General features: G+C 39.3%; 1 protein-coding gene across 3 annotated transcripts in view; it reads right to left on the bottom strand.

Moving 5' to 3' along the window:
* tln2a (talin 2a) overlaps window positions 1–27,686 on the bottom strand; it is a 92,346-nt gene that overhangs the window by 39,160 nt on the left and 25,500 nt on the right. For 2 of the 3 annotated variants that reach the window (XM_053319711.1, XM_053319727.1), the window contains 9 exons: window positions 10,369–10,540; window positions 9,452–9,549; window positions 8,154–8,283; window positions 7,808–7,960; window positions 5,950–6,092; window positions 4,325–4,452; window positions 3,874–3,937; window positions 3,645–3,749; window positions 472–627 (listed from right to left, as the gene is read on the bottom strand). In XM_053319711.1, the coding sequence (XP_053175686.1) occupies window positions 472–627; window positions 3,645–3,749; window positions 3,874–3,937; window positions 4,325–4,452; window positions 5,950–6,092; window positions 7,808–7,960; window positions 8,154–8,283; window positions 9,452–9,549; window positions 10,369–10,504 (1,113 nt within the window). In that variant the 5' untranslated portion in view covers window positions 10,505–10,540. Of the gene's footprint in view, window positions 1–471; window positions 628–3,644; window positions 3,750–3,873; window positions 3,938–4,324; window positions 4,453–5,949; window positions 6,093–7,807; window positions 7,961–8,153; window positions 8,284–9,451; window positions 9,550–10,368; window positions 10,541–27,459; window positions 27,525–27,686 lie in introns of those variants that run through there. The other variant, XM_053319719.1, reaches the window with a different exon arrangement.

Genomic DNA, 27,686 nt, shown 5'->3' with positions numbered 1-27,686 from the left:
GTTAATTTAATAGAGACAGTGCATCTAACAGATCTGCAAGATAAAAATCCATGTTGTTCATTGACTGTGGGTGCTGACACAAAGGAGAAATATTGACAGGGGAGAAAAAAAAAAAAAGAGTCCGTTCAATAACAGAAGTGCACGGAAAGGAATGGGAGGACAAGCAGACTGAGCACTGCAACGATTGTTTTATGGCCACTGCAGAAGAGTTGAGCCTGTCGTACTTATTTACAACTAGACACAGTGTGCCTAGTGTGGGCAGATTGAATGAAAGATAAAATGGGTGCAAAAACAAAGCCAGCAATACAAAAAAAATTGTGTATTCTTGTGAAAAAGAAAAGAAAGAAAAAAAACTCTTCATTGTGATGCTAACTCGTAGTGGTGAACCTAGAGAGAGTGTGCAGCTTTCACATTAATTCATTGGTGTGCTTGAAATTCTGTGAACACTTTCTAAGAGCATATGAGTCTTACCAGGGTGAAGCTCTTGGGGGACGCTGCCCACCTCTTCACAGTGGTAAGTGGCCACTCTTGAACCACGTCTTTGGTCTTCTCATCCACTCTCATCACAGATTCTTTGGTGATCCCCAGGAGCCGTGGTGCCAGCTTGTTCTTACTCTTCATCTTTTCCTGCAAAACAAACACTTTATTTAATCCTCATGGACTTTCCAAACATAACACAACCCCCCCCCCCTTGATATCAAGCAGAAAACGTCATGCCTAACAAAATGCTGAATCAAACTGGACCACAGAGCAAAGGTGCTTTCTAATCCTATACTTGCCAGTTTCCCTCTCCTTTAGTGAGCTAGGTTTCATCCTACATGCTAAATAGGCAACAACTAGTTCATTTGACAATTACATTAGTACCAAAATGTGTTAATTAGTTTGACAAAGCACCACTGTACTGATCTAAGATGGCTTTCCCTGTTGAAAGACCTGCATTCTTTGCTAAATATTTATAGAGCCCACAGTCTTTCTACCTCTTATCACTACTAAAGGAAAAGAAGCCAACTGCTTCACAAGACTGCACTTGAATGAACTCTGAAAGAACATGAAGCAACAAAAAGCCATTGTACTCGCATGAAATTAATTCAACAGGATGAAAAATATTAATCAAATTACACTGATAAATACACTGATAAAGCTTGTCCCTGCAGTTGCTACATTTGTGGATATCTCACTGTAGATTTACACAAGCCACATGTTGTATTTCATTTTTTATTACTGTTTTGATGTCTGCTTTTATCCTGTGAATCTGTACTTCAATTGAAGCTTTGTGTGTTTTAATGTAATTTCCTCTTTTAAATGGTATTGTATGTATTTATAACCATTTATAACTTATAGCAGCTCTGCTTTCATGGTCTTGTTGACTCTCACTGGACCACCCTGTATGAATGCAGGCTGATGCAGTAAATGAAATCAGGAAAAGAACCCCATGATCCAAACAAACCATGTAAATGTCCATTTCATTCCCTTCGACGAGCAATTTTTGCCCAAATTAATTTTGCCTCATTTTCATATTCCCTTGCCTGCTGAGGGGATTACTTGAATAAAAAAGGCATTTGGAGAACAGGACAGATATACAATTCAAGACACAAAACTCACAGGCCCAGCAGCATGAAACTCATTTTACTGTCACATTGATCCACTGAGACATGTAGGCTATTCATCTGCTTAACCAATAAGAAAATCAAACTTTTCCCAGTTAGTCATTTAAATGTTATGTCTTAATCCATGTCTTTATCTGTCTAAATCTCTAATGTCAGACTCTCTCTGAGCCCACAGACGTCTTTTTCCTTTTCCCTTGCATGGAAAGAGCAAATGTCTCCACACGACCTACAGTCTGTGAGCAGACGGACAGAACGTGATGGGCTGTGACGGGAGGGCAAAGAGGTGAGTTGTGTAAAAGTCCTGGAGGGCCTGGGGCCTCCAGGGGTTATGGGTTAGGGACCCATAAGCCCCCACCCCCCCTGCTTATTTTTAAGATGTCTCTGCTCCACTGGATTATACTCAAGGATGACCGAAACGACAAAGGTGAGTAGATAAGATGTCAAATTCATCAAGGTGAATGCAGATCCAAGGCCAGGAGGGAGGTGCATATTGGTTTAAGATTTTTGTGTTTTATGCTTAAAAAGGAATAAAAAAAGCAGGATGTGGATTTACTAGACTGTGGAATGTGTGAGAGCTACCGCAAATGAAGACTTGATGAGGTACGCTCCGATCTAATAGAGCCTGTTTCAGGTTTTTTTTTTTTTTTTTTAATCTTTGCCCTTATCCTCTAGTGCTGAAAGCCACTGATGAAAAGCCAAAAGCTGTCTGGCAGAGAGTCAGCACAAGCAACCTTTATTTCAAGCAATTACTGGAAATTGTCTCATTTTCTATGAGAGCTCAGCAGCAAAGGCGGAAAAGGTGACAAGTGAAAAGCAATTTAATCGATTGGGGACGTGGACGTTTCCCATGATTTTATGCAGGATGTCCTCTTGGCAACAAATGATGCGAGTTATCTGTCTCTCTGGGCACAGCAGCTCCACTGTTAGTACAACTGGAAATCAGTAAATTGCTCCTATCTGCAGGCATCCACTGGCGCTTGGAGTATTTGGGAGAGAAAGTGTCCCAAGGTTTGCCGACACGATGTCTCCTTTCATTCACTCCACTCCACCCCCGCCCCCTCGCTCCGAAATAATCTTAGTGCCACACTCGGCTGCACAGGCAACATTTGCTTTCCTTCCAGGTACACACTGCACTCCCTGCAGACAAGGTGCTGCCGGCAAGTGTGTGTGTGCTTTCCTGTGTTTGCATGTGTGTGTTAGTGAAGAGCTGAGAAAGAGATAGAGATGTATGGTATACAAATCCCCAGGGGTCTCTTCCTTTGTATGCTTTTGTTTCTATTTCTGTTTCCACATTTGTAGAGAGAAAATAGTTTTGCATATACTCAATTGCATCTAAATAATGCTTGCAAATAGTTACGCTTACCAATAAATAAATGGTGTACTCTGAATTCATAATGAAATCATCTCAAAGTGCAGGGTAAAAACCTGATTCATTTAAGGAAAGATAGAATATTAACACAAAAGGACACAAAAAAAAGAGCCAGTAAACATATTTAGCTGAAACTTGCACTCTTGTTTTTTATAGATTAGTCTGGTAAATTTCAAGTATCATTGTTTATTAAAGCTGCATAAAGAATAATGACAGTTTTTGCCTGATATTTGCTCATTTCATTATATTACATAATATTTGTCTTGTTTGTAGTATTTTTTTTGTAGTGTGCATGAAGGAAATGGCCAGCAGGAGCTCTCTTTTGTTTGGGTGACATGAAAAGCTTTGAAAGTTCAGGTGGACCCCTGAACAATTACCCCACCTGCTGGGTATTTTCCCTTCAACTCCCTTATCCAGTTAACACCAGAGAGAGAAGATTTCACACTCAAGAGATAAAAAGGACTCCAACTACATGTGCAACTAATTCCAAAATCTACCTCACCTTTTTTTTAAAGAATTCAATTTAAAACACAAGGAGAGAAGAACTCCAGGCTAGGCTTATCATTTCAAGAGCGGAAGATCTCTTGAATAACATGGTGCAGTGGTACTTCTTTAAAAAAAAAAAAAAAAAAAAAAAAAAAAATCACAGAAAACAATGTTCAACTTACTTTGACCAGGAAGAAAGATACTCCATATGTCCGCAGAGACCTCGCAAGTTTCACATATTTCACTTTTGCTTCAATCTCCGTCATCTCTCCACAGTCTTTGTGATCCTGTCAGTGAAGTCAAACATGCATTCAGCTGTCTTGACATTTGGTGCACAATTGTCAAATTAGTTGAATTAAAAAATGTTGTTAAAAATCAATGTGTATTTATAAAGAGATATCCTGACAGCACCTGGAATACTTTCTTCTCAGCTCCTCGGTGCTTTATGTATTCTTTGGGAAGAAACTCCTTCAGGCTAGAAAAAAAATGAGAAAGCAGAAAGAGGCTGAACTTCATACAAAGGGTAAGAGTTCTTAAATGTTCTGTTATGTACTGCCAGTGCAGGATTTGTAATATGAACACAAATATTTCTATCAGTATAACCATGGAGGACTGTTTTTGTGTTTTTTTCTTTTTTCATTTTCTTTTAGTCAGCATTATTCTGATCAAATGAGTGCTACACTAAATGTCTGGGGGAAAAATCCAGTGGAAATTCATTATTTACTTAATACATTTTGAAACAAAAACGGGTCTTGGGTGACTCATATCTTCTTTTTTTTGTTTTGTTTTCTTGAAAATGCTGCTCTAGTCAATATGAAATGACACACTGCACCACTGGGAAATGAGTGAGTTAGATGCTTACTCTAAGAATCCAGGTTTGTGTTTGTGCTCTATGTGAGGTCCGAACTGGATCTGGGCCTGAATGCCTCCAAACTCGCAGGCCTTGTCAAATGATACGGGGTGAGAACCGTTCAGGATGTCATCTCGGGCCTAAAAGACAAATGAATCCTTCCATTAGTTATGAAAAGTTAAAAGAATTTAGCTTAACGTTGGCATTTTTTTCTGTAAATGTTTACTCCTCGTCAGTGGTGAGTATGTTTACTCAAATACTGTACTTAAAAACAAACCTGTGCTTTACTTGGCCATTTCCTGTTTTATGCTGTTTTATACCCCCACTCCACTACATTTCAGAGGCACATCATACTTTCTACTTTCCAACATTTAGTTTTTAGGTAAAGACTTGAAACAATGGCCCAATCCTAAACTAACTGTATATAAAGTGGTTGAAACTAGCTCCACCATCAGTTACATGCTGCATATACACTGATGCTTCAGTATTTCTCATGATGTCATACGTAATAATATATCAGTCAGAGAGACCAAACCACTACTTTTTATTGAAATACTTTAACTGTAAGCTGCTAATACTTATGTACTTAAATGCAACACATAGTTAAAGATGAAACCAGTGATTTCCAACCTTTTTGGCTTTTGATGTCTTACAAAAAACAGAATATAGTTGGGGTCACATTTCAGATGTTAATCAGTTGTTAACAGCTCCACCAAATAGTGATTTTTCCCTCTAAACGTGTCAAACAGTTTCATTTCTTTTCAATACATTTTCAAATGATCCGATATTTCAGCAAAAATCAAAAGGTTAGAGGAAAAGTCCAAAATGTGAAAACAGATTTGTGTACCAAAACTATTTTCTTCTTTCCTCTCCCATTAATCATCTCACAACCCATCAAATGTATCTGTAGACCCTTTTGAGGGGCCCAATCCTTAGGAAAAAAGCCAACTGTAAAAAAAAAAACAAAAAAAACTTTTGGACCCCACTGTACGATAATAATAATAATAATAATAATAATAATAATAATAACAACAAAAAATAAATAAAAATAAAAATAAAAATAATTATGATAAGATGATGATGTATCAGTCAGAGACAAAACCACTACTTTTCAATTTTGCAGCTAATAATTTGACTTTAATGCAAGGCTATTGTACCAGAGTATTTTTACATTGCTGTATTGGTACTAAAGTTAAGGATCTGAGTACATCTTCCACTGCTCCTCTATATACAAAAATGAGACAAAACCTACTAGTGCTCTGGTGTGTTACTTAATGAGGATTAACCACACATTTCTCAATTCACAAGCCATCTGTCACTGCACATATTGGTAGCTGCTTTCCGTCATTAGGAGACTATTGGAAAAAAGTATAGAGTATATCGTCTGCTTTGTCCATTCTCTTGCAGAAGGGGGAGGGGAGACTTCAGCCAAAAGCCAGTATGTTAGAACTGGTTGGACTGATGAGCTGTCGACTCCACTAGACATATCTGATTTGGCTTGAGGCACAAAAATTGCACCACAGTGTTTCTGTTCTTGAGACTGTCAACTTGCTGCTACGAGAGTCACCGGTTGGCAAAAAAAGAGAAACTTTACAAAATCAAACAGAGGAATTCATATGGCAGATTGAGGGTCAGACCTGTACATAAAGCAGGTTGAGTTGGACCGGGTCTCGGGAGTCCACGTTCTGGTCCGAGTAGAAGAACTTGCGTCTGAGCAGAAGCGTCTCGTTCTCATCCACACCTTGCTCTCTGAAGGTCCTGCTGTGGTCCAACCAGTTCACTGATGAGACAAAATACAGACGCAGGAATTAAATGATACCAGACACTTCAAACGCTACAAAAACGCAAACTAGACTAAAACTTGGTGTTAGATACAAGCTTGTTTTCTAATATGTGTGGTTACAGAAAAAAATAATGAGCCCAATAAAAATGTAATGAAGTTATCTGTGGATGTGTAAGATTTCATAACCAGAATAATCCATTCCAACTGACGGGATGCACCAATGTAATAATATGACAGATGTATCCTAACCTTTGTGCTTTGTTTTTTGCTCTTACATTACTGTGAACTGCATAACGTTATAAAAGGACAGGTGTATGTCTTTATACACTGTATTACATTTGTATCTAGTGAGTGAAAGTACTGGGGTGCAGTCAGTTTCCAGAGATATTGCTGAGTTATCAAAGGAAACACAATTCATGATGAGATTTACTGGTGTGTATCAGATGGTCTTTGTGGCTGGAGAATGTTGAGGAGAAATGGAGGAAAGATGGGAAAGGAGAGGGTTAATCTGACAGTGGGTTTCATATGCGGCTATTAAAAATGGCTGTTAAAGGTGTAGTAAGCGATAATAATCCAATACATTTTTTGTCAAAATCACCAAATCTCTCCTCACTATCCTCTCGCTGTCCCTTCTAAGTGCGTGCTGAAAAATAAGTCTGGTTTCCAATACACAGCCTGGCTCTGAGATTCAGCAGATAAATATGTGGCTCGGAGCGAGGGGGGGTGGGGGGGGGGGGGGGTTACGCAGTGTACGCAGTCGGAGCGAGAAACGTCTGGTACATAGTGGAGACAGAGAGGTGACCAAGAAACATCCAGAGAGGAGAAAGTTAGAAGAACATTTAATATAAAAGAAGGACTTTGACCAGACAAGGACTCGCAGACACATCGGTGTGGTTTTATAATGGCGGAGGGTCCGACGGAGACCCGGCGGAGGCGTGGAGAGTGAAGGCGGACGCTGATCTGCCGGACAGGTGAGTAACATCAGCGCTGCTTCACATAAACTGTAACGTTACCTTCTGACATTCAGCTCACTGTCTAGTTAGTCAGGATATGTTGTTGTTGTGATGTTATCTGTAAAGTAGCAGAGTTGTGATGCTCTGCATGTTATCTTCGCAGCTAACCTTAGCATTGTGCTAACGTAACCTACAACGTAGCTGCTGTGTAGTCGCTTGCTATGTATCTGGTGTCTGTTCACTGCTTTCAAAGTGTTTACAGTCATGAAGACATATAAACACAGGTTTACTATCACAATAATCTCACATGAGATTGAGACGCGGTCTGGTGTTAGCCAGGCTAGCCACCTGTACTATCAGAGAAATAAATGCTGCTACCAAACTGTAGCTTGCGCAGTGGTTACGTCCGTTACCATGACAATGCGCATCCATGAACTTCGGGGGGGGGGGGGGGAGCCCCAGAAGGAGCACGGGATGGGGGGGGGGGGGGGTGGGGTTTGGTTTTCACTCATATATCAACAACTTTTCTCCTCGTTTTCCCCCACATCGCTTACTATACCTTTAAATGCTCACTGTGTGCTGACAGTTTTATTCATGATTAAAGAGAATTACGTTTGTGAAGAGGGGAAGATCAAGACACCCAATTAGGGCAGATTCACAGTCCTTTAGTACAAATGCTTTAATGAGAAACAGATGACCACTATCAACTACACCATCAGGTCACATGTCATTCCACTGTGCTCCTTTTCCTGAACTCACAGTCATCGTCTGTGTGTAGTTTGGCTTTCAGCTTCTCCATCTTCCTCTCGTCGCCTAGCAGTGTCCTGTCTTTCCTCAGCGTGCCCATCCCTTCGTCTTTCCTATCCTCCACTATCTCCTGGATCAGAGAGTATTCCTCATAGTTGGTGATGCCTGTAAATCAAACAGGGAAAGATATTATCTTTTTTTAAATTTCTACATGTCTACATCAAATTCATTATCACCACATTTAAAAAGGACATTTTAAAATTTGTGAAAGGTTTTTTTTTCTGTATATATAAATAAAAAATAACAGTTTCCAAAAATGTGAATTTGGATAACACAGCGCCTGTTGAGAGTACTGTACCTATTCTACTGCATATAGTCACAAGTAGCTCTCCCACTGTTTTGGAGTCGTCCACCATGATGGTTTTAACAGCCCCATCCAGCATTTTGATTTTCTGGGGCCTCTGCTTCTTCTTGTATTCAAGGATGTCCTGCTCAGGAAAGAAAGCAACAGAGAACAAAAAAAAAAAGAATCAAAAAGAGAGGAATGCAGGAATGAAATGAAAGAGAGATGGAGACAGAGAGAGAATGAAAGTAACCAGTGAGAAAAATGATCAAATGCACACAGGTTCCATAGTGAGAGGGGAGAATATAGGCCAGAAAACCTCATTTAACGGCTGCCTATCACAGCCCGCTGCTCCCTTCCAATCACAACAATGAGGAGAGATTTGGTTCAGAATAATTGGTCACAGTCATGCCTTCTACCTGGGTTGCCTTTGGTGGATTTCAAGAGGAGAAACCATTTAGAGCTGCAAAACTAAAAACCCACAGATGTATGGAGTTGGTGGAGCCTTTGGCAGCAGGGATCAGACACTTTGAAACAAGCTGGAGGAAAAAAAAGGTCTACAGATGCTGGAGCACATCCTTAAAACTCACTTTTAAGATCTCATTTTCTAGACATCCACTTTGAACCTCTACATTTATTTTTCTCATTTTTCTTCACTGTTTTTTTTTTTTGTAATTTGCACTTCTTTGTATGATGTGTATGAATTATTGTGCACTGATTTTTTTCTGATATATTCAAATAAAGCATAAATATCATTATATTGCATTTGATCCCATTAATTTGCATGCAAGTTGTCAGGTTACTAATACAACACTTGAGCTAAATAGAAGTTCAAATGTGTTCAGGATATGTGTGTGTGTGTGTGTGTGTGTGTGTGTGTGTGTGTGTGTGTGTGTGTATGTTTGTGTGTGTGTGTGTGTGTATGTGTGTGTGAGTGTGTGTCTCAGATGGACACACAAATATTCTAGCCTGTACTTGGGGGGTTTGTCCAGGTCAGTGTTATTCACACATCTCTATCCAGGGTCTCAGTCACACATAGCTATCAAGGTAACTGTTGAGAGTGTGAGTATGTATGTGTGTGTGTGTGTGTGTGTGTGTGTGTGTGTGTGTGTGTGTGTGTGTGTGTGTGTGTGTGTGTGTGTGTGTATTATTCTATTTATTATTATTCTTCAAGTGCTCACTTTAACCTTTGCCACACACTGCTCGGGATAAACATTCACTCCATGATAACAGTCAGACACAGTTTGTTTGTTTGTTGCGTGTGTTGCGTGTGTTGCGTGTGTGTGCTGGGTTTAACAAGTTCATATATTTACCCCATTGCGGAGCATGTAGTAGTCCAGAGTCCTGCCAGACTCGAGCCAGATGCCTTTTCTGGGGTCTTCATCAGACAAAAACAGACCGTAGTCTGAAGCTGCAGCAGTGATAAGAAACATCAACATTTTAGAGACTATTGTGAGTTATTTATAATGGCGCTATCAGACTACATGACATCAGCTCAATAATGACCTGACCTCATAGACATGGGGTACCAGAATATGAAAATAAGTGTCAGGTGCAGCAGGTGCTCATATTGTGTGGTGTGTTAGGTGTGAAATATTGGAGGGCAATCAAAAATATTCCCCTCTTCTTGCCTACTTTGACAACTTTATGACATGTGCTCTTCAGACACATCTGTATGATATTGCAATGAGGGGTCATGTGGCAAGTTGTGACAGACAGCATGCTAGATCTGGGTTCAACAGGTGGGCTGCCCTGTCGCTCAGCCAAGTCACAGCAAGAATTTATGACTCCATGATGTCCTGATCAGAGACACAGTGGCGATCTCAGAAGGCAAAATTATCAATTAGGTATTGAGTCATATTTGAACATAAATGTAACGCTATTCCTTACAAGATATATTAACCTTATAAAGGGGTGAAATGGCTGTTTTTTCTAAATACGTAATATATAAATTATTTAGATGGATAGAAAAGTAGGATCAAAGAGGGAAATTGGAGGAAAGGGTTTTTGTTTTGTTTTTCTCTCATTTTTATGTGCTTTTCAAACATATATGATGGAAAAATGATCATAAATATATTCTTGAAAAAAAAACCCACAAAAGTATTGAGTAGTCCGATTCTGGCATTAGTTTCAAGGGAATCTGAGAAATCATGTCAGTATTTGAATTGTAAAGCTGCACAGAGATTTTACTATTCTTAAATCTTTAAATCAATAATTGTATCATTCTCACCCTGTCCAGTTTGAGCCTCAGGAACCCTCTCTCTGATAATCCTACAGGCATCATAGATGGCTGTGCAAGGTTCAAACTGCATAGTCTTCACCACATTGCATTGGCGAACGCAGATTTTCAGCGACAACACCACCATGTTGGCGGGTGGTGTGTGTGGAGGCTGCAGCTACACCTGTATAAAGAAAGACAGAGAGGGACAGGTTATGTTTATTGCATGGCATGGCATGGCATGGCATGGAACAGGATCACGCGACAATCTAGTCAGGTTTCAAGTTACGCACTTGTGTCCGAAACACTGGTGGTTCAGACCAATCAGCACCACGAAGCCAGCTGCCTTGCAAGGTAAGACGGTGACACGCGGTGATAGACAGATGGTTTATCCAATCACCTGCCAAGTATTTTTTGAAAGTGCTTGCCAACAGTTTCCGTGGATGACTCCTCAGATGGTTCTCTGTAACAAACCATCTGGCACGTCAAGTTACAAGTCCAGGAAATCCAACAGTTGAGCACAGTGATGATACTTATTGACTATGATAAATGAGCCAGATGTTAGAAGAGAAGAACAACTTCTCGGCAGTTATGATGAAGGAACAACACACTTTTTACATTCAAGGTCTAGATACTCTCAGCATGACTGCTATGCTTGATAAAATGGGTAACATCTCTTTCTATTTCCCACAAAAAACCTAAGACTGGTTCTCACACATCTGCTTTCTGAAAACACACACACACACACACACACACACACACACGAGGAATGTCTTGGCTTTGCACCCTCAAACAATGAAATTTTATGAATGCAAAGAAAGTGCTAATTTGTGCATAGCAAATCCATTGTTATGCTTCATAAAATTTATTACACTTTGAAAAAACTAAAACAAATGTCTAAGAAACTATTGCTGGCAGAAGAATTTCAAAAGGTAAAATAAAGAAAAAATCCTACATTAATAAAAATATCCTGATTGAGCTACTTAAAACAATGAAGGCAACTTTTTGCATCAGATTATTACGTAGAGCTAGAAAAACACATTTTTGTATTAACGTAATGTTTTTGTATTTAGAAAAAATTATTTGTAACATAATTTTAGCATTTCTCTTGTCATTTTTTGAGTTTTTAAATGAAATGAAATCTACTTATTTATTTATTACTTCCTCAAGAGGAATCTACTAGTTTTCCTAAAATGTGCTAGTGTCATTATAAAGTTATTACTCATATTTTCTAGTTGGTAACAGAGTATAGCCCATATTATACTGAAATAGTTTATTTACTTTGGAAATAATTAAAGCAGAAGTGTCATTCCAAATGATCAACACTACATCATTGTTAATATTATAAGTAATCTCTCTACTAAATGTCCTGATCACAAATCTTACACATTAACAGTTAATTGAGCCCTCACCAAGAGGCAGTTAAAAACACTTAGGTCAAGCGGGTCACACAGCGGTCACATGTGGCTAAACTACTACTGAGTCAGACACATAAACACACAACAGCCTTATTAAGGTAAATTCTGTTTCTGGGAGTTCACAGACAGACAACTGGGGCAAGAATGTCCAGTACGCTAAAATGTTTAACTTACCGGTAATTAAAAACTTGTGGAACCTGCGGCTCCCACTTCATAATCATGTTGGAGCAGAGTAAATAAAATCTGTTCATTGTTTGTTGTGTGTACCTCAGGAGACTGGCTGGGATTAAATAAACATCTTGTCGAGGACAAAATGTCTTGTGTTTTTAACAAATGCTGATTAACTTCAAAATTAGATATATTCATGTAAAGATATAAAAAATATTCTTTATTAATATAATCGCCAGCTATTTTGATAATTGATTAATGGGTTTTAGTCAGGGAGTTCTGAATCCAGCCTCTCAAATGTGAATATTTCCTGGTTTCTTTATTCTGACAATAACAGCAAACTATATTTTTGGGTTGTGAACTGAGACATTTGAGGATGCCATCTTGGACTCTTGGGAAACAGTGACTTTTTAAAAACAAACTATTTTCTGATATTTTATAGACCGAACAACTGATCAATTGATCAAGAAAGTAATGAAAATAATTGTCAATTGCAGCCCTACCAACCACTGCTGAAAACATTACACTTCTAAAGACTTTGCTGTTTTCCTCTTGTAGCAACAAAGGACATCATGATGAGCCCAAACAATCATCATCATCATCATCATCTTCACATACACAGATGCAGCAAAGCAATTTCCAGCTCATTATCCCCCTCAAGATAGTCAGCATGGGTCCAACTCTGTTAAACTAACAGCATGCCCCATATTCTCTCACTGCCTATAAAATCTAGTTATACCACAAAAATACCCAGAACATCCACTACAACTACACTTTACTAACATAAAAGTAATCTTGTATTTTAGATATATTACAGAGATCTATAATTGATCAAAGACATCATGGGAGGCAACGTTGCTGTGATTCACAAAGATTAAATGCAGGAAGAAGAAGAGGAAAGCCGTGACCTCCCTAACAGAGCAACTCCTGTCCCGGAGCTGTGGCAGCACAGGGCTCCTCTGTGCCCGGGGTCAAAGGTGAGAGGTCAGTCCGGGCCACGGCTGAAGTGCACAGGCAGTAACCACCCCACCCCACCCCCCCCACGATCTTTCACGCTGGCTTCTGACCCTGACTCATACACAGAGAATCTTGTTCCTATGTGGAATATGTTCACACACAGGGGTGAAGGTGTTTGTCTGGCACACAACTTTGACACTCCGCTGCAGTATCCTGAACCCAACCGAGGTAATAATAGAACTAAACATTGATTAAAAGATGTATGACAAGCATTTAGCATTCATTTGTACTATAAAATACACAAATGAACAAACCAAACAAAGTTTAGGCAGCCTTCCATCAGCAGATCATCACCTCTTTCATTTTCAATAGAATGAAATTTGATCTTATTTTTGGATTAATAGCTGCCTTCATTGATGCACCACTTCTTAGTGCAGCCTGTAAATGAGTGGCAGTTATTGCTTTGGGCTCTGTCTCAGTCAGTCAAGCACTTCCACAAACCTGCTGTTGATGGTGGTTGGGCCAAAGCCAAGAACTTGACAACTGGCTCACAAAGACAAAGTACAATATAATCACACACGCTGACAGAGCCTGATAGTACGGCATCCTAAAACCCCATATAACCTGCAATTGTCCTCATTTGCCACTCATTTGCTAGCATGAAGAGGTCTCTCTAAAAAGGCGGGACCATGCCAGAAAAAAAAACTCGCAGTAGTGCCCTTAAAAGACCAAGTCCTAGATCTAATTCAGTGAATGAAAGCGACAAAAGCGACTTTGTGGAAACACTGACGGGACTGATGGTGATTTACAAGAACATGGACACATTTTTGGAATAGTACAAATTCTGTATCGTTATATGAAGCCTCAGAGTCAGAGTTCTCTTTTTGTCTTCATCCTTCCTCAGTATGATTAAATCACAGACTGGAGCCTCGGATATCTGTTTTTGGTATTTTTTCGCCCCCACAAATACACCATGCAGAACCACAGGAAGAATACAGTGCAGCTCCTCTTTTAGAGCATAATCACTGCAGTATCAGTCTCTACAAGCCTGAAGAATGGTCAGGCACACAGCAGGAAGAAGTAAAAGAGAGCGATGAGGACGGGGCATAATAAACTAATAATATGTTGACGTGGTTATTAGTGGACTCACCAGCTGGCTCAGCTGCAACACAGAGTGGGAACTAGATGGCTCATTTATAGCACTGAAATCTGCACCTCTGGATTTTTATAGTATTTTAATGGATCATCATGTTTTAATATCACTATTGGTTCTATCACTACAGTCCTAAACATAAACAACCCTTTTTTTGCAAAGCTGCCCCCAATCTTTTTTCTTTCACGGGGGGGGGGGGGGTTTCTACACACCGACTGTAGTGTATGTGATACCAGTACATAAGCCTGCTATCGGGTATCAAAAAGATCTGATGTGTGCTGAAAGGAGGTGAGAATCAAATGAACAGCTGTCCTGATGCTGATCCTGAGTCAAAGTGTATGCTGATAATACGTGCAGGTAGAATAGAAACAGTCTCAGTCACTTTATTCAGGTCCTCTTATAAGAGTGCTGGTGATCATATTGGAAATGATTGCTCCTTTAATAAGATTCGAGGACTTATAGCTTAGCTGTCAATCAGCACTCACAAGGCAGACATCAGTGATTGACAGTTTGCTCACCTGCTGCTCACCCTGTCTCTGGGAATCACTGAGTTGGACTATAGTCGCAATATTTCTGTAAGTTTAATGTTACTCAATTATGATACCCGTCCAGTTGGAATAAAATCCTCTTTAGCCTTAGCAGAAATATGGAAATTGGTGTGTCAGACACTGGGGTTTATTTTATCCTTCCTTAAACCATGTTGAGCCCTGATGTGAATCCCCTGAATTATAATATATTTAAAAAAGGTGCAGTGTGCAAAATGTAGTGGCATCTAGCAGACTTGGCCGAAATTGAATACACTAAACATAAGTATGTTTTAATTAGCGTAAAATCCCATGAAAATAAGAATTGTTGTTTTTCTGTTACCTTGGAATGAGCCCTTTATATCTATATAGGGAGCAGTTCCTCTTCCACATAGCCTGCCATGTTCCACCACCATGTTTCTACAGTAGCTAAACTAAGCTCTCCTTCAGAAGCTGAATTACCACTAAAGTCATACATTTTCCCTTCCCTGCAATGAGAAAGGATTTGCTGAGATCAAAATGTGATTGTACAGGCCCCAAAACACTTGAGTACAACCAACTCATTAGGCTGCTACCAAATCCAGTGTGGGAATGTGACTCCACTGTGCAGCAGTGACAAAACCCCCACAGTAATCATGTATGGTCCAAATGCAATTCAAGACACAGTCTGTTTGTGTGGAAGAAATCACCCTGATCTTTCTGTGAAAAAGAGTGTACAAATATGTCAGAGGAATGACATTATGAGTGCTAGGTATATTTCATTAAGGATAATCTTTTCACTACAGTATTTAAAAGTACTGGTTGTGTTATTACCAGTGCAGTACCATCTATAGCAGGGATTCCCACAGGATGGGGTCTCATGATAAATGTGATGTGTTACACAATTATGGACTGGATAGCATAGAAAAAGAAAAGTCAGGATCAGGAAATTATGTTAATTTATTATATGTTTCAATAACCTTCGGTCTACTGGGTAATCATTTCTCTCACACTTCTAGAAATGACTGAAATTAAACAGTCTGAAAAGTGAAAATCTTTGGTTGAACTGTGCATACATATTTATGCAAGCTGGGATGACTTGTCACATAGGCTTTATTTTAAGGCAAAAAAAAGGTTGGGAACCATTGCTCTGCAACAATAACACAGACATGATAAATCACTGTGTTATAGTCTTTAAATAGTTGTTTCTGCAAAGAATACAAGACAAACTAAATTTGTGAAAAGTTTTGCCTGAATGACATATTATTATAGCCATACTCAAATCTAGGAAAAATGTGGAATGGAGGAAATGCATTTAATCCAATAACTCAAAATATATAAAGTTGGTTCCATTATCCAAATTATGGATTTGGCATTTTAAAATGAATAAAATAGCTTGAACAGCCATTTCAGGCTAATAAAGACTAATCAGTATCATTTTGGAATCAACTGGTCGTGCACAGCAAGGAGCAAATACAACCAGCAGATAGTTGGCTGATGAATCATACAGTTGTAACTCGAGAGCAGAGATGCCCTCCACACCAATAAGGGGAGTCTGCAGTCCTCTGTCATTTGAAACTGATGCAATTTTTACTCCTGAAATTGCTCTATAATACTTCTATAAAATTAGAAATGACACAATAAGTAGACACTTGAAGCAGACAGAGAGGACCAGCTGGCCTCACAGTGTGTTGCATGGGAAAAAACAACACAAACAAACACAGACAGAGTACATACAAATCCATAATCATTAATACACTGTACACTCCCACACTATAATACATAAGCACAAAGCATCCCTCCCCCTACTGACTCTCAACCCAACTGCACCAGCTACACCTACATTCCTTTGATCTACTGCAGGCTCGCATAACAAAGAATATTCAACAGTGCTGCTCTGCTGTGAGCAACATTTCTCATGTAGTTTACACCAATGACAGTAGTCCAGCAGGGCAGTTTTATTCTGAGCAGACTGGCCTTTTACATGATAGTTAAATAATTAATTACCTGCTGACCAGTACCTATGAAATGTTTAAAGATGCTTCATCCTATAAAACTTTTGGATTGCTACACAAAGTTATGCATTTTGCAATTTGTCTAAAAACCTAACAGTGAAGTCACAGGAGTCACGATGTACTGCTTGAGAAGTCTATGGATTGAGTTACATGGAGTTCAAACCTGTTATCACATGATCAATGTTTGTCACATGAAAAACCAGTTAGTCATTACTGTATTGTAATTGTGGGATTTCAAAGTGGAGACTGAGAAGAAAAGGTGCCAAAGTTCTTCACAAATTTGTTCTTAATTTAAAAAAAGGGTTAGGGTCTATTATCTGATATTACTGTCATTAAAAAACTATCAGGAACATTCTAAGTCAGTGTTTCAGAGGACAAAAACCCAGTGAATAGCCAGAAAACAACACTTCAGCTGTAAAAAAAAAAAAAAAAAAGGAGGTAAAGCCAGCAATACATTTCACTGCCATATAAGTAGAGCTAGCAAATGGCATTCAAGTAGCCGAGACATGGAGGTGGCTTTTACCTTCGTATCAGATTCACTGCACACAAAAAAAAGCACACATCGAACATCGACTTCTACCTGCTGCCAAAGACGCTCTGACAGTGAGACTGCTGTGTAAGTTGATCCAGGACTATTCTTTAACAACAGAGCAGCCCGGAGCACAAGTGAAGGGAGCCACTGAAGCAAGTCACTGAACTTAGATTGATATGACAAACTTTAAAATACAGCAAACAGGAAAGTAGGAAGTAATTGAACTCTATATGAAATCCTACTAACTCTTGTGCTATGATTTGAATTGGATTTTCTTTTCAACATCACTGTATGCTGACAACCACTTAACAGAGAAATTAATAATGTTGATCCGCAAGCTGAGCGTATATTATATTGTCAGTATTTTAGAGACCCCTGAGTAATGGGTGTGAACTACAGGGAATGTAGGCAATGAGCAAGTGTATACTATGTCCCATTTATTAGGTTGAATATGTAGAATATTTATTAAAAGCTATATATTTTTTTTAAATAACACAGCCACGGGGCGTTTTGAGGGGTACAGAATGAAAGTATTGCTTTTCCATAAAAAAAATATGTAGTCTGAATTAATATTTTTAAAAATTTTTGACGGGTTCGACAATGACGTTCTGACACGTTCTGTGTACATTGTACCAGCCATTTAGCGGCCGGAATTGCGGGTTGCCAGGGTTGTCTGTTGTTCCGGTGCAGCTACTGTAGGCTGGCACTGGGTGAAATGGAGTTGTAAACAAGCAGAGCCGTGTTGGACTTACTAAAACCAGCGTTTTTTGCTCTCAAGTACAACTTTTCATCACAAAACTTCGAAGGTAAGACAGAATATCTGTTAGTCACTGTAAATAAGTGGTTGTTTACCTTTGTATGCTGCTGGTTCACTGAGTTTTTAGCGCAATAATAGTGGTACTGTTGAACTCGCCAGGGTCTTAGCTTTCATATGAGATGCTATTTGTTTGTGTACCATGAAGTATCAAAACGGTAGCAATGGAAATGTGGAGAGTGGGTTGACTTTCTGACGCTATTCGGATTTTGATATTTGATCATTAACCTCTTAACGCACGCTGTTCCGTTCACGGGACGGGACGGATGTTAGGAGGTAGCCACACGGTCTTCTGAATGTTTTAAACACCAACCCTTAAACATATATACTCATGCCGTACATTGTTGGAAAGCTTAGATTATTCTGATTCATTCAAGACCACTCACGACTTATATGGTTGCTCACAGCCGTAATAGTATTACCGATTAGCTCGGCTAGCCACTCAGCTAAGTGAGAAAAGCTATAATGCCTACATACCTTCAAAGTCTTCCCTTTATCCACAACGATCATCTTATGACTCAGGACTTTCTGTACAGCTCGCCAAGTATCCATTCTTGTGAAATATGAAATCCGTTTTCATAAAACCGGAATATTTTCCACAATATGTCCATGTATTTAGTCCAACACGTAATGTAATAACACAAATAGCAAACCATATACGGTCCGTTTACGTCATTTCCTGACCTGCGCGTCCATCTCAGACTACACGTGACTAGATGTTTACGACCGTGAGCATAGACATATGACCGTGAGCCTCTTCTGCTTCTGACGACACCACACACAAGCCAATGTTTAGGATTAGGCAGTACATGCAGAGACATTGCTGCTACTCCCACTGGCGTTACAATGTAATGTACCTCGGTGGTTTCAAGTCAGTTACAGCGAGGGTATGTTCGCTTCCTGTTTTCAAAATAAAAGCACCAACTCTATCGTTATGGTTTTCTTAATAATAAAAGGCAACGGGTGTTTTATTGTGTGAAAATGACCGGAAGTGCGTTACTCGCTACGACTAACTTGAGTGGCTCCGAATTCGCAGGAACAAAACTTTAAGCAGATGTTATTTGGACAAATTAGCGTCACATTGTGGATCTAAAGGGCTACTTTCTCGCCTAAAAAGGTTAGACATGTGGATAAAGTGGTATATTTACAGAGTTAGAGCTAAAATAAAATCCGGCACCGGACCTGGCAACCCGACTGCTGGAATTACTTTTTGGTTGTTGCGACTACGATCTCGAGACATTAGATGGCGTTGTTCTGCTCATTCTACATATTCTACCTTTAAATTGCACTTCTGAATCCATAATCATGATGACATTACTCTGTTTGTAAAATTATTAGGTTATTTAGTATAAAGAAGTAGACTATTTAACAATTTAGGTAGATATATCAATATAAATATTAGCGGACGAAACTACAAAGCGACTTGTCCACAGCTACTTTTCCACAGTTACAGTTACAATATAAATGGCTATTTATTAATAACTTTTATTTATTTAATTGAAATATTGCTTATCGAAGTAATAGTTTAACTCCCTGGCTGATGACATCTCCTGGCATACTTCATGTTCACTCATTTTTGTTTTTATTTCTGAGACAGCGTTCACAGCACGGGTCATTTTTCCTCATTCCTTTCTCAGGACCTTTAATTCCACCACTAACACACTAAATAATAATAATCTGTGTTTCTGTTGATCTATTTCTGTAGCGGGACCTCAGTCTGAGAGCTCGTAAAGTTCTTATTCTTTAGTGCCATTTTCCTGAATGGAGCTTCTCCACAACCTGCCGGTCGTCTGACCTTATATGGTATTTTGGGGGCGTCAGTCATGTTTACGAAGGTCATTTACGACTGTTTCCTGGTGATACGAGTGTTTGGTGAATCCGACATGGCACACTCGTAAAATTCCACCTCACGAAAAAAGTACGACAGATTTAAGAAGAAAAATACGAACATATTCTTGCATCTGGCTCATTGTGAGTTGCACATGTAGCGTGTATTAAACCTGCAGTGTGGGATTTTTACATAACTTTTACATAAATGAATGTCCATTACATTCAAGCCCTTGAACTTAACAGGCCACATAAATCTCAAGTATTTCACAGTATACTACATACTACTATGTATACTGTGCATGGGCAGAGTGTGCACACTAGACTGAGCCAGCTAGAATGCATCAAATTCTGATTGTGAAACATGGTGGTTGTATGACACTCAAAACTATGTATCCACCATTTTACTCTCACTGCCAGAAGGGAGAAACAAAAATCCCACTTTTCCCAGCTTTAGTCATCAAAGTTTTGGAATCAGTAACTTGGACACAGATAGATACATCACACCAGAGAAAGACAGAGAGCAATGAAGAGTGAGAGGAAAGCAAGTTACATTTTGGGAGCACAGAAGCCAAATTCGATTTCATTTGGAGAAAACCGCCGACCTAAGAGTCAAGACAAAAGCTCATGAGATAAAAAGGAAACTGAGACCAAGCACTGGAACATGTAGCTATTGTTCAATAGATCAATGAGGCAGAGCAGTGCCTGCTGGGAATGCCCAGGCCCTATTACAGTAACATGGCCTCTAATCCAATAATAGAATGGCCCACAAGTCAAACAGGCCAATCCTAGAGGAGTTCTGGACCAGAGAACATATTCAATATTTGGCCTGAGCATGTCGGCAGACTAGTTTCAACATCAGGGCCAAAATGGGCTAGCAGGGGCATGGTAATTAGTCCATCTGCTTTCTTTGGTTTACCCTTGAGCAGCATTTCTGTGTTTAATTTAGCGACTAGTTGCCTTCAAAGAAAACATAGTCTTTTCTAATTTGCAGTTAAAAGCAGGCTTTAGGTGATTCCACTTGACCTTGGAAAGGAAAAGACGGCACATGTGGACACTGAGCACTATAAAGCCTTATCATATGACAGCGGCTTTCACTCTGACACCACACATGGCCCCCAGGAGATGCACAGAGGATGAGGCCTCTTGGAAACTCAATCCTTCTGTTTTCAAAATGAACCAGAGTGAAGACAAACTCCTTTTCAGATGCTTTATGTTCAAACCAAAACCAAGATGCAACGTTTAAATGAGACATGTCTAATTACTAAAATCTGTGGAATACAAACAATTAAATGTTTTCCTCTGGAGTGCTACTGAGATACAACCTTTCTTAATGTTATTCCTGACTAACAAGTGCACAGGGAGGGGGGCTAATTTGCTCCAGGAGCATGTCGCATATTATGATCCATGTATTTTATATGCACTGCCTCTGAATAACAATTAGGCTGTGCAATGCGCCATTTTACCCGCTCTTCATTGTTATCATCCTGAGTGGGTTTAGTTGAGATATTATGAGGGAAATCTGTTTGTTAGGACCTGGTTGCAACAGTATTTATGATGGCAAAATTTCACAACACATTATATTCATTTGAACAGAATCATTCCAGTGGTGATGAAAGAGCTCTCTGGGCCATGTTGACCTCTTCCTGTACAAACCTGTGTTGTTCTTACACTGATAAAAGTGCATCTGTCTTTGCTACTTTAGTTTTACAGTGTATAAAAACTACTGAGTTACGTTTCTTATCTTATCACCACTCACAGAGTCGTAATAACTTTCACCTGACAGCTTTCTAGCCTCTTCTATTGTTCCTTTTTATTGGCCTTTCAAGTATTTCAGTGTGTTTAACCAGTGTTTTCTCAACTGCACACCCCTCCCACATACACACACCACGGTTGGAAGTCTCCATTGTTCTATGGTGAATTACTTTCCAACTGTTTTACCTATTCAATGCATTTTTTTTAATATACTCCCAGCTGTGAATGGACCAGTGTTCATCATCCCTGCTGTCATATCCAGTCAAAGGCAGCGCAAACAGGACATTTGAAACTTGCTCTGACTAGTCTTCAGGCACAAATGGAACTGATCTAAAGCATACAGTCTTAGTCACACACGAGTGAGCCGGCACAGTTCAGAATGAGGTCATGATCCAGCAGGCTGAATGGAGGCAGCGGTGGCCAGTAGGTTAAAAGAGTACACTTGTGACTCCAGTGAAATTCACACGAGCATCAATTACAGTTCAGTTGATTTATTTTGTTAAAATAGTTTCTTTTGTGTCAATGAAGTCAGATTGAAGGTCTGTGAGAAAGAACATTACAGAGAGAGTTGAGATGAATAAGAAATTGGTTTGGAAGTACATCTAAGCACCAGGTTTCATGGTAAACTTGTGGGGACATTTTTGATTGAGGGGCTGAGTAACAAAGATGTAGCCACAAATCACGTTTATATATATAGTTGTCAGGAACAGTGAAATTACCTAAACCATTTTTTTTACCAGGCTATAAACATTTATTTCTGTTTTAAAGTTGGGCTTTTTAAAACAGGGGATTGACTCATGTTTGCAGTCCGCCTCAAGAGGCCATTTATGGAACAGCAGTTTTTGGCACTTCCAGCGCCAGCATTGGTTTTATTTTCCAGCCCCGGAGGTTGACGCTTGTTAATTACTCTTCACTGTGGCACAGTTATCACCAGACAAACATGTACACACAGACATGAGAGTAAAAACACAAGCACACCTCTACTTGCAAAGGAGGCTAGGAAGCTGAGAAATAAAGCCTAATTATCCACCTGGTTGGTGGTGGGATCAGGTGACAGACTGCATACCTCCTCAGTGACAGAAACAGCATGTCTGTTGTCTGCCTGTGTGTTTTTGCATGTGCACATTTGTGTGTGTGTGTGTGTGTGTGTGTCTGTGTGTGTGTGTGTGTGTGAGCAAGAGAGGCTGGCAAACGGCTGAGGCAGACAGGTGATGTGTCTCTGTCGGCAGCAGCACCAGCACAGGTGTTGGGTTTCATGGAGAGGAGAGACTTCCAACACTGCCTCTAATCTAACACGCAGCTTGTTGCTAATGCTTCATTCAACATCATTTAAAATAGATTTGATTTGGCCTCTCAACAAGAAGAGAGAATCAATTTGATATTTGAAGCCTAACTGCGGTCACCCCCCATCCTTTTAGCGCATGTAAATTTGTCATAGAGATACCAACTTTTATGGGTACTTGAGAAGAGGGGGTGTACATGACACGACCCATTTATGAGCCACCAATAAGTTAATCTTCTGTCACAATTTTCACTCACTCTTACATTTCAGTTTTCTCTTAAAAAGACAATGTTTCTACTTGAGGACGTGTTCAAACACAAGTTGCCATGGTTACAGAGGCTGCTTGTGTCCTGACTAAGATCTGATCTGTTTTACAGGGAATGAAATGAGAAAACACAAGAGTTGAGCTGGCATGTGCAGTCTGATATGTGGATCAAAGCTGCTGCTATCAGATCTAGAAAACTGACAAATTTCATTATGAAAAAAGTCACGTTATTTGTCCTGGTCAGTGTGAAAAGCCTCTGAAGCTGTATTCAGACCATAGCAGGACACTAAAACATCCCACTAAAAGTAGACTTAATGAAGAAACTGAGAATTCATACATTCATTAATACATCAATTCCTTAATTGACATTAGAGAAGGACCTCCACACTCTCATAACTGGCAGGGTATTAATCAACCTGTTCTCGTGTATGAATAAAAGACTTAGAAGGAAGTCATTCAAACTCCAAACACTATGAAAAGCAACACACAAAACATGACAAATAGTTGTGTAACAGAAAGAAAAATGAGAGCTGGGGGGAAAAGTTCAATCTCTGGCTCCTTTCTTACCTCTGTACAGCTGGCCGATGAAGTAAGTGTGAATGTCAGATTGAAGGTTTTGGAAAGTTACAAAAATAATCGGATGTATCCGCCAAATTCTAACATCAGAAAAAAGTGGAGAGGGGTTACGGAAGCTGTTCAACCATTTGACCAGTGCTTCTGTGTAAAAAGCATACAGGCACTTAAGTAAGGCAGAGCTCTAAGACCAAGCAGAACTCTTAATCAAAGTTAATGCGGGAAAAAAAATCCATATAGAAATTCACAGGTATTAACAGCATTGCCAAAATCCTTTTTTTTTGCTCCAAAATGACTCTTAGTTGCTGCCCCTGGCCATGATAAGAGGACCAAAACATCACACGTCCACTTTTCAAGGACATCATGAAAAACAGCTCTATGTGTGGCACCAAAAAATATACACAGTGTATCAACTGAGACATATTTTCCAAGTGCAAACCTGCAGTCATCATCCACACACATTAACACTTTTATCACAACAGCATTCCAACATCAACAAAAAGATTGAAAAAAAGAGACCATGGTGGATAAAAACGACTGGTAAAGAGCCGAGTTGGGAGCCAGCTTTCATAAAATGCATAAAACAAAAGTAGAATCACTTCTGCCTTTGATGCATTAAAGGTTTCAGTCTCTGCTGTTGCATCTTGGGAATCTCCAGGGCTCCATCATGCAGGAACAGCTCTCTGCTCTTCTCTGTCACGTGTTGTTCTTAAGTGCTGATAATGTGGAATGTGCAACCTATTAAAGTAACAAGTTGTAATATATCCACGTCAAGTCTGTTCTACCTCGATGCTTTGGAGCTGCAAGATGCTGACATGAGTGCACTGTACAGCTATAGCTGCAGCAACGCATTACAGATTCATTGTAAGACCGTCTTATTCGTTTTGTGATCCTGTTTTCACTGCAATTCTGTGTCACATCCCATATTTGGAATTATAGATAAATTCATCAGTCAGTTGTTTGTAAAGCACTTTGTCTTAGATGAATACTATAATGATACAGAACTCACATGACAACACCACTATGTTGCATTGTACCAAAACTGAGTGACAGAAAGAAACATCAATCACCATACAATACACATAGCATATGCATATACATATACATGTGCACCCTTCAATGAATTCCCATACAGTGCCCGCCCCCCTCTCCAAAAAACTATGATTTGGCTCTAACCCAAGATCTGCTATTTTGTTATGAAGAATGGGTTATGGGTGAATTTATTAAAAAGGACTAATCCTACAATAGTGTGTATGACAACAAAAAAATAAATAAATGGAGCTACTCAAACAGTCCTCCAGCTTATCCATTATGCATTTCAGTGCCTTTGAGACTGAAATGGTAGAGATGTGCATCCCAGCAAGCATGATCTCTGGTCAGAAACTGCAGCATTTTTTGGTCATCTGTACTCATGTCACATAAACACTCCTAAGCCCTAAAGTTGCATGGGCAAATCATAAGGAGATGGGGAATCGATAAAACCTGCCATGTACTAAAGGTCCACATAATCTCTATGCTTTGGTCTGCTTTTAATGGTTATTATGGGGATTGTGCTTCTTATGGGACTCTCTGTTTTAGTTAAAGGCCGGGGATAATTCTTGCTGTCAGGCCGACATTTAGTCTGAGCCGTTTCCTCAGTAATATTTCACTGGTCTCTGCAGTGTGTGGAGATCTCTGATTTGAATACTGTTATGTGTGAATCATATTTGCTATGAAATCTATTTGTATGATTATCAGATTGTGATCATTTTATTGCAATTGTATAATGAGGGCATTGGTTGGACAGTGCTGCTGCTACATAAAATATCCATATCCTTGCATGACTGCGAGTTAAAAAAGAAAAAAAAGGAAATGTGGTTTAATCAATATCAGGAAAATATCATGCAATTATTAATTTTTTTATGATGGCACACAGCTCTTCAGAGGCTTTCATGTGTATAATGCTGAAAGGGGTTAAAAGTATTTAACAGTATCACATGTATATCAGTCACTCTGCCTTCTATACAAAAATATCAGGGCCAGAAAACAGATCTGAAGGGGAGACCCATGAAAGCCGCCTACATATGAATGCCAAGGAGGCCAAAAGTTTTCCGGACACCAGGGCCTGTCCTATTTGGCAGTGATGCAGTTTGGGATTACACAACGCTCCCGATGGCACAGCCACTCTGCCTGGAAAAACAGGTGATTCACTACATTGGGTGCCGGCCAACTGCTGTGGCGACGGCCTCGGTCACCCCACCAGGAGCCATGATCACTGCTTAACAGTAAAATGTCTGACAGCAGAAGGAATGCGGTGAGAGCGTGGACGAGTCAGTGTAAGATGTGGTCAGGAGCCAGTCATCTTCCAGGCTTAGAAAGACAGACTCAGACCACTCATCTTAAAATAAAGTGAACAGCAAGCTGACAAACTGAATGGTTAGTCACACTGCAGCCCTGAGGTGTGCATTTCAGCTCCAGCTAGAGCATGCACTAAATGGTTTACCAGGTGAAGCAGAATTAAATTAACTGTTTCTCATGATTAATTGGGAAAGCTGCACATATTTAAAGTAATACAAAATCTAACGTTCTTTATGCTTGGAAAATAGCTGTAAGGGTGTGTACATCTCATTAACACAAGACATTTTAGTCAGTTTGAGCTCATGATGGTAATGGATGAAACAATGGTGCACCATCATTCTACCTCTAAAAATACAAAAAATTGGCATTGATTGTATTTTCCTTAGCAACATATTTTTAGTTGCTCTGGTGACTTCCACAACATCTGGTCAAAGTCGAATGTGACCACTGCCATTATAGTCACCGCGGTGAGTCTGTGTCAGCCATAACTGCAAAGTACCGGTGATGATGATGTACAGGTACAGGACACAGAACATCATAATGCACAACAAGACATTGGTATAACTGGCATTAAAATACCAATACAGACCCACAGACCCAAAGATAATTAAAATATGATTGTATGTTTTCTGTCTTAAATGTCATTTATGTCAATAGTCAGAATGCTATAAAAAAACATCATGAAACAAATGGATTGCAATGATGTGTCACACTGTGGAACAGTTCAGAGGAATACAACTAAATATAATATAGCTCAGGCTGGAAATTGACTCTTTCAGTATCTTTGCATTTAAAAAAACATGCTTGAGTTGTTCAGTTGCACTACATTTTACAACTGAGTGATCCATTTGGCAAGAAAGTAGCTGACAGTACATCACCACAAAGAAAACTAAATCTAATAATCACTCAAGGCTATGCCATGTGGAAAAGTAGGGATCTTTAAAATGTAATAAACCTACTCTCATAGTAATTATAGTCGCCATGACTAGGAAAACAAAGACGTGCCAGTTCCAATTAGATGTTTTATTCCTCTTGACGGAGGAAGTTAACCTAAAATCATTCCTCCAACAAAAAAAGTATTGTTAACAAAATTAGACTTGCAGATGTCCAATCAAATAGCAGCACATGTACTCATTTATTAACATATCAGGAAAAAAAAATAATGATACAACGTATGCAGTGACGTCACATAAAGCAGTTGATTACTATAAACAAAACTTCATGATTTACTTTCAGTGTTTTGTCCTGCCACTGTTTCATAAACTCAGCCCATGCTTGACTAATCAACCGTGAGCTAACAGCTCAGATTTGTCAGCAGACTGGACAGTGAACAGCTGGCTGAGGTAGTGACACTGGTTGAACACAGCCATCACAGATACAGGAACTCATCAAAATGTGTGTACAAGACAACTACAAAAACATACTTTCTCCTCTGATAATCCTGTATTATGAAATTGAGATACAATGTTTAGAAATCCTAAAAACACCCAAACCACACATCAACTCTAAACTTTGTATGAAAACAGGCAGAATTTGGATTCATAGCGCAACACTGATTTGTTTTCTGTCTAAACAGTCAGAGACAAAAGTAAAAAAGGAGCACATGTCAGCAGTTAAACTCTGACAGACGAGCCAAAGGATCATTTGTATTCTAAAACTTCCAAAAAACTATTTAATGTGTAGTTTTATTGTACTTATTAATGCGCCTCAGATTAAGTTCAGATCTGGCTG

The sequence above is a fragment of the Scomber japonicus genome, chromosome 1, assembly GCF_027409825.1.
Source record: "Scomber japonicus isolate fScoJap1 chromosome 1, fScoJap1.pri, whole genome shotgun sequence".
Lineage (NCBI taxonomy): Eukaryota > Metazoa > Chordata > Actinopteri > Scombriformes > Scombridae > Scomber > Scomber japonicus.
The sequence above is the reverse complement of the archived record's forward strand: the minus strand, read 5'-3'. Positions and strand labels throughout refer to the sequence as shown.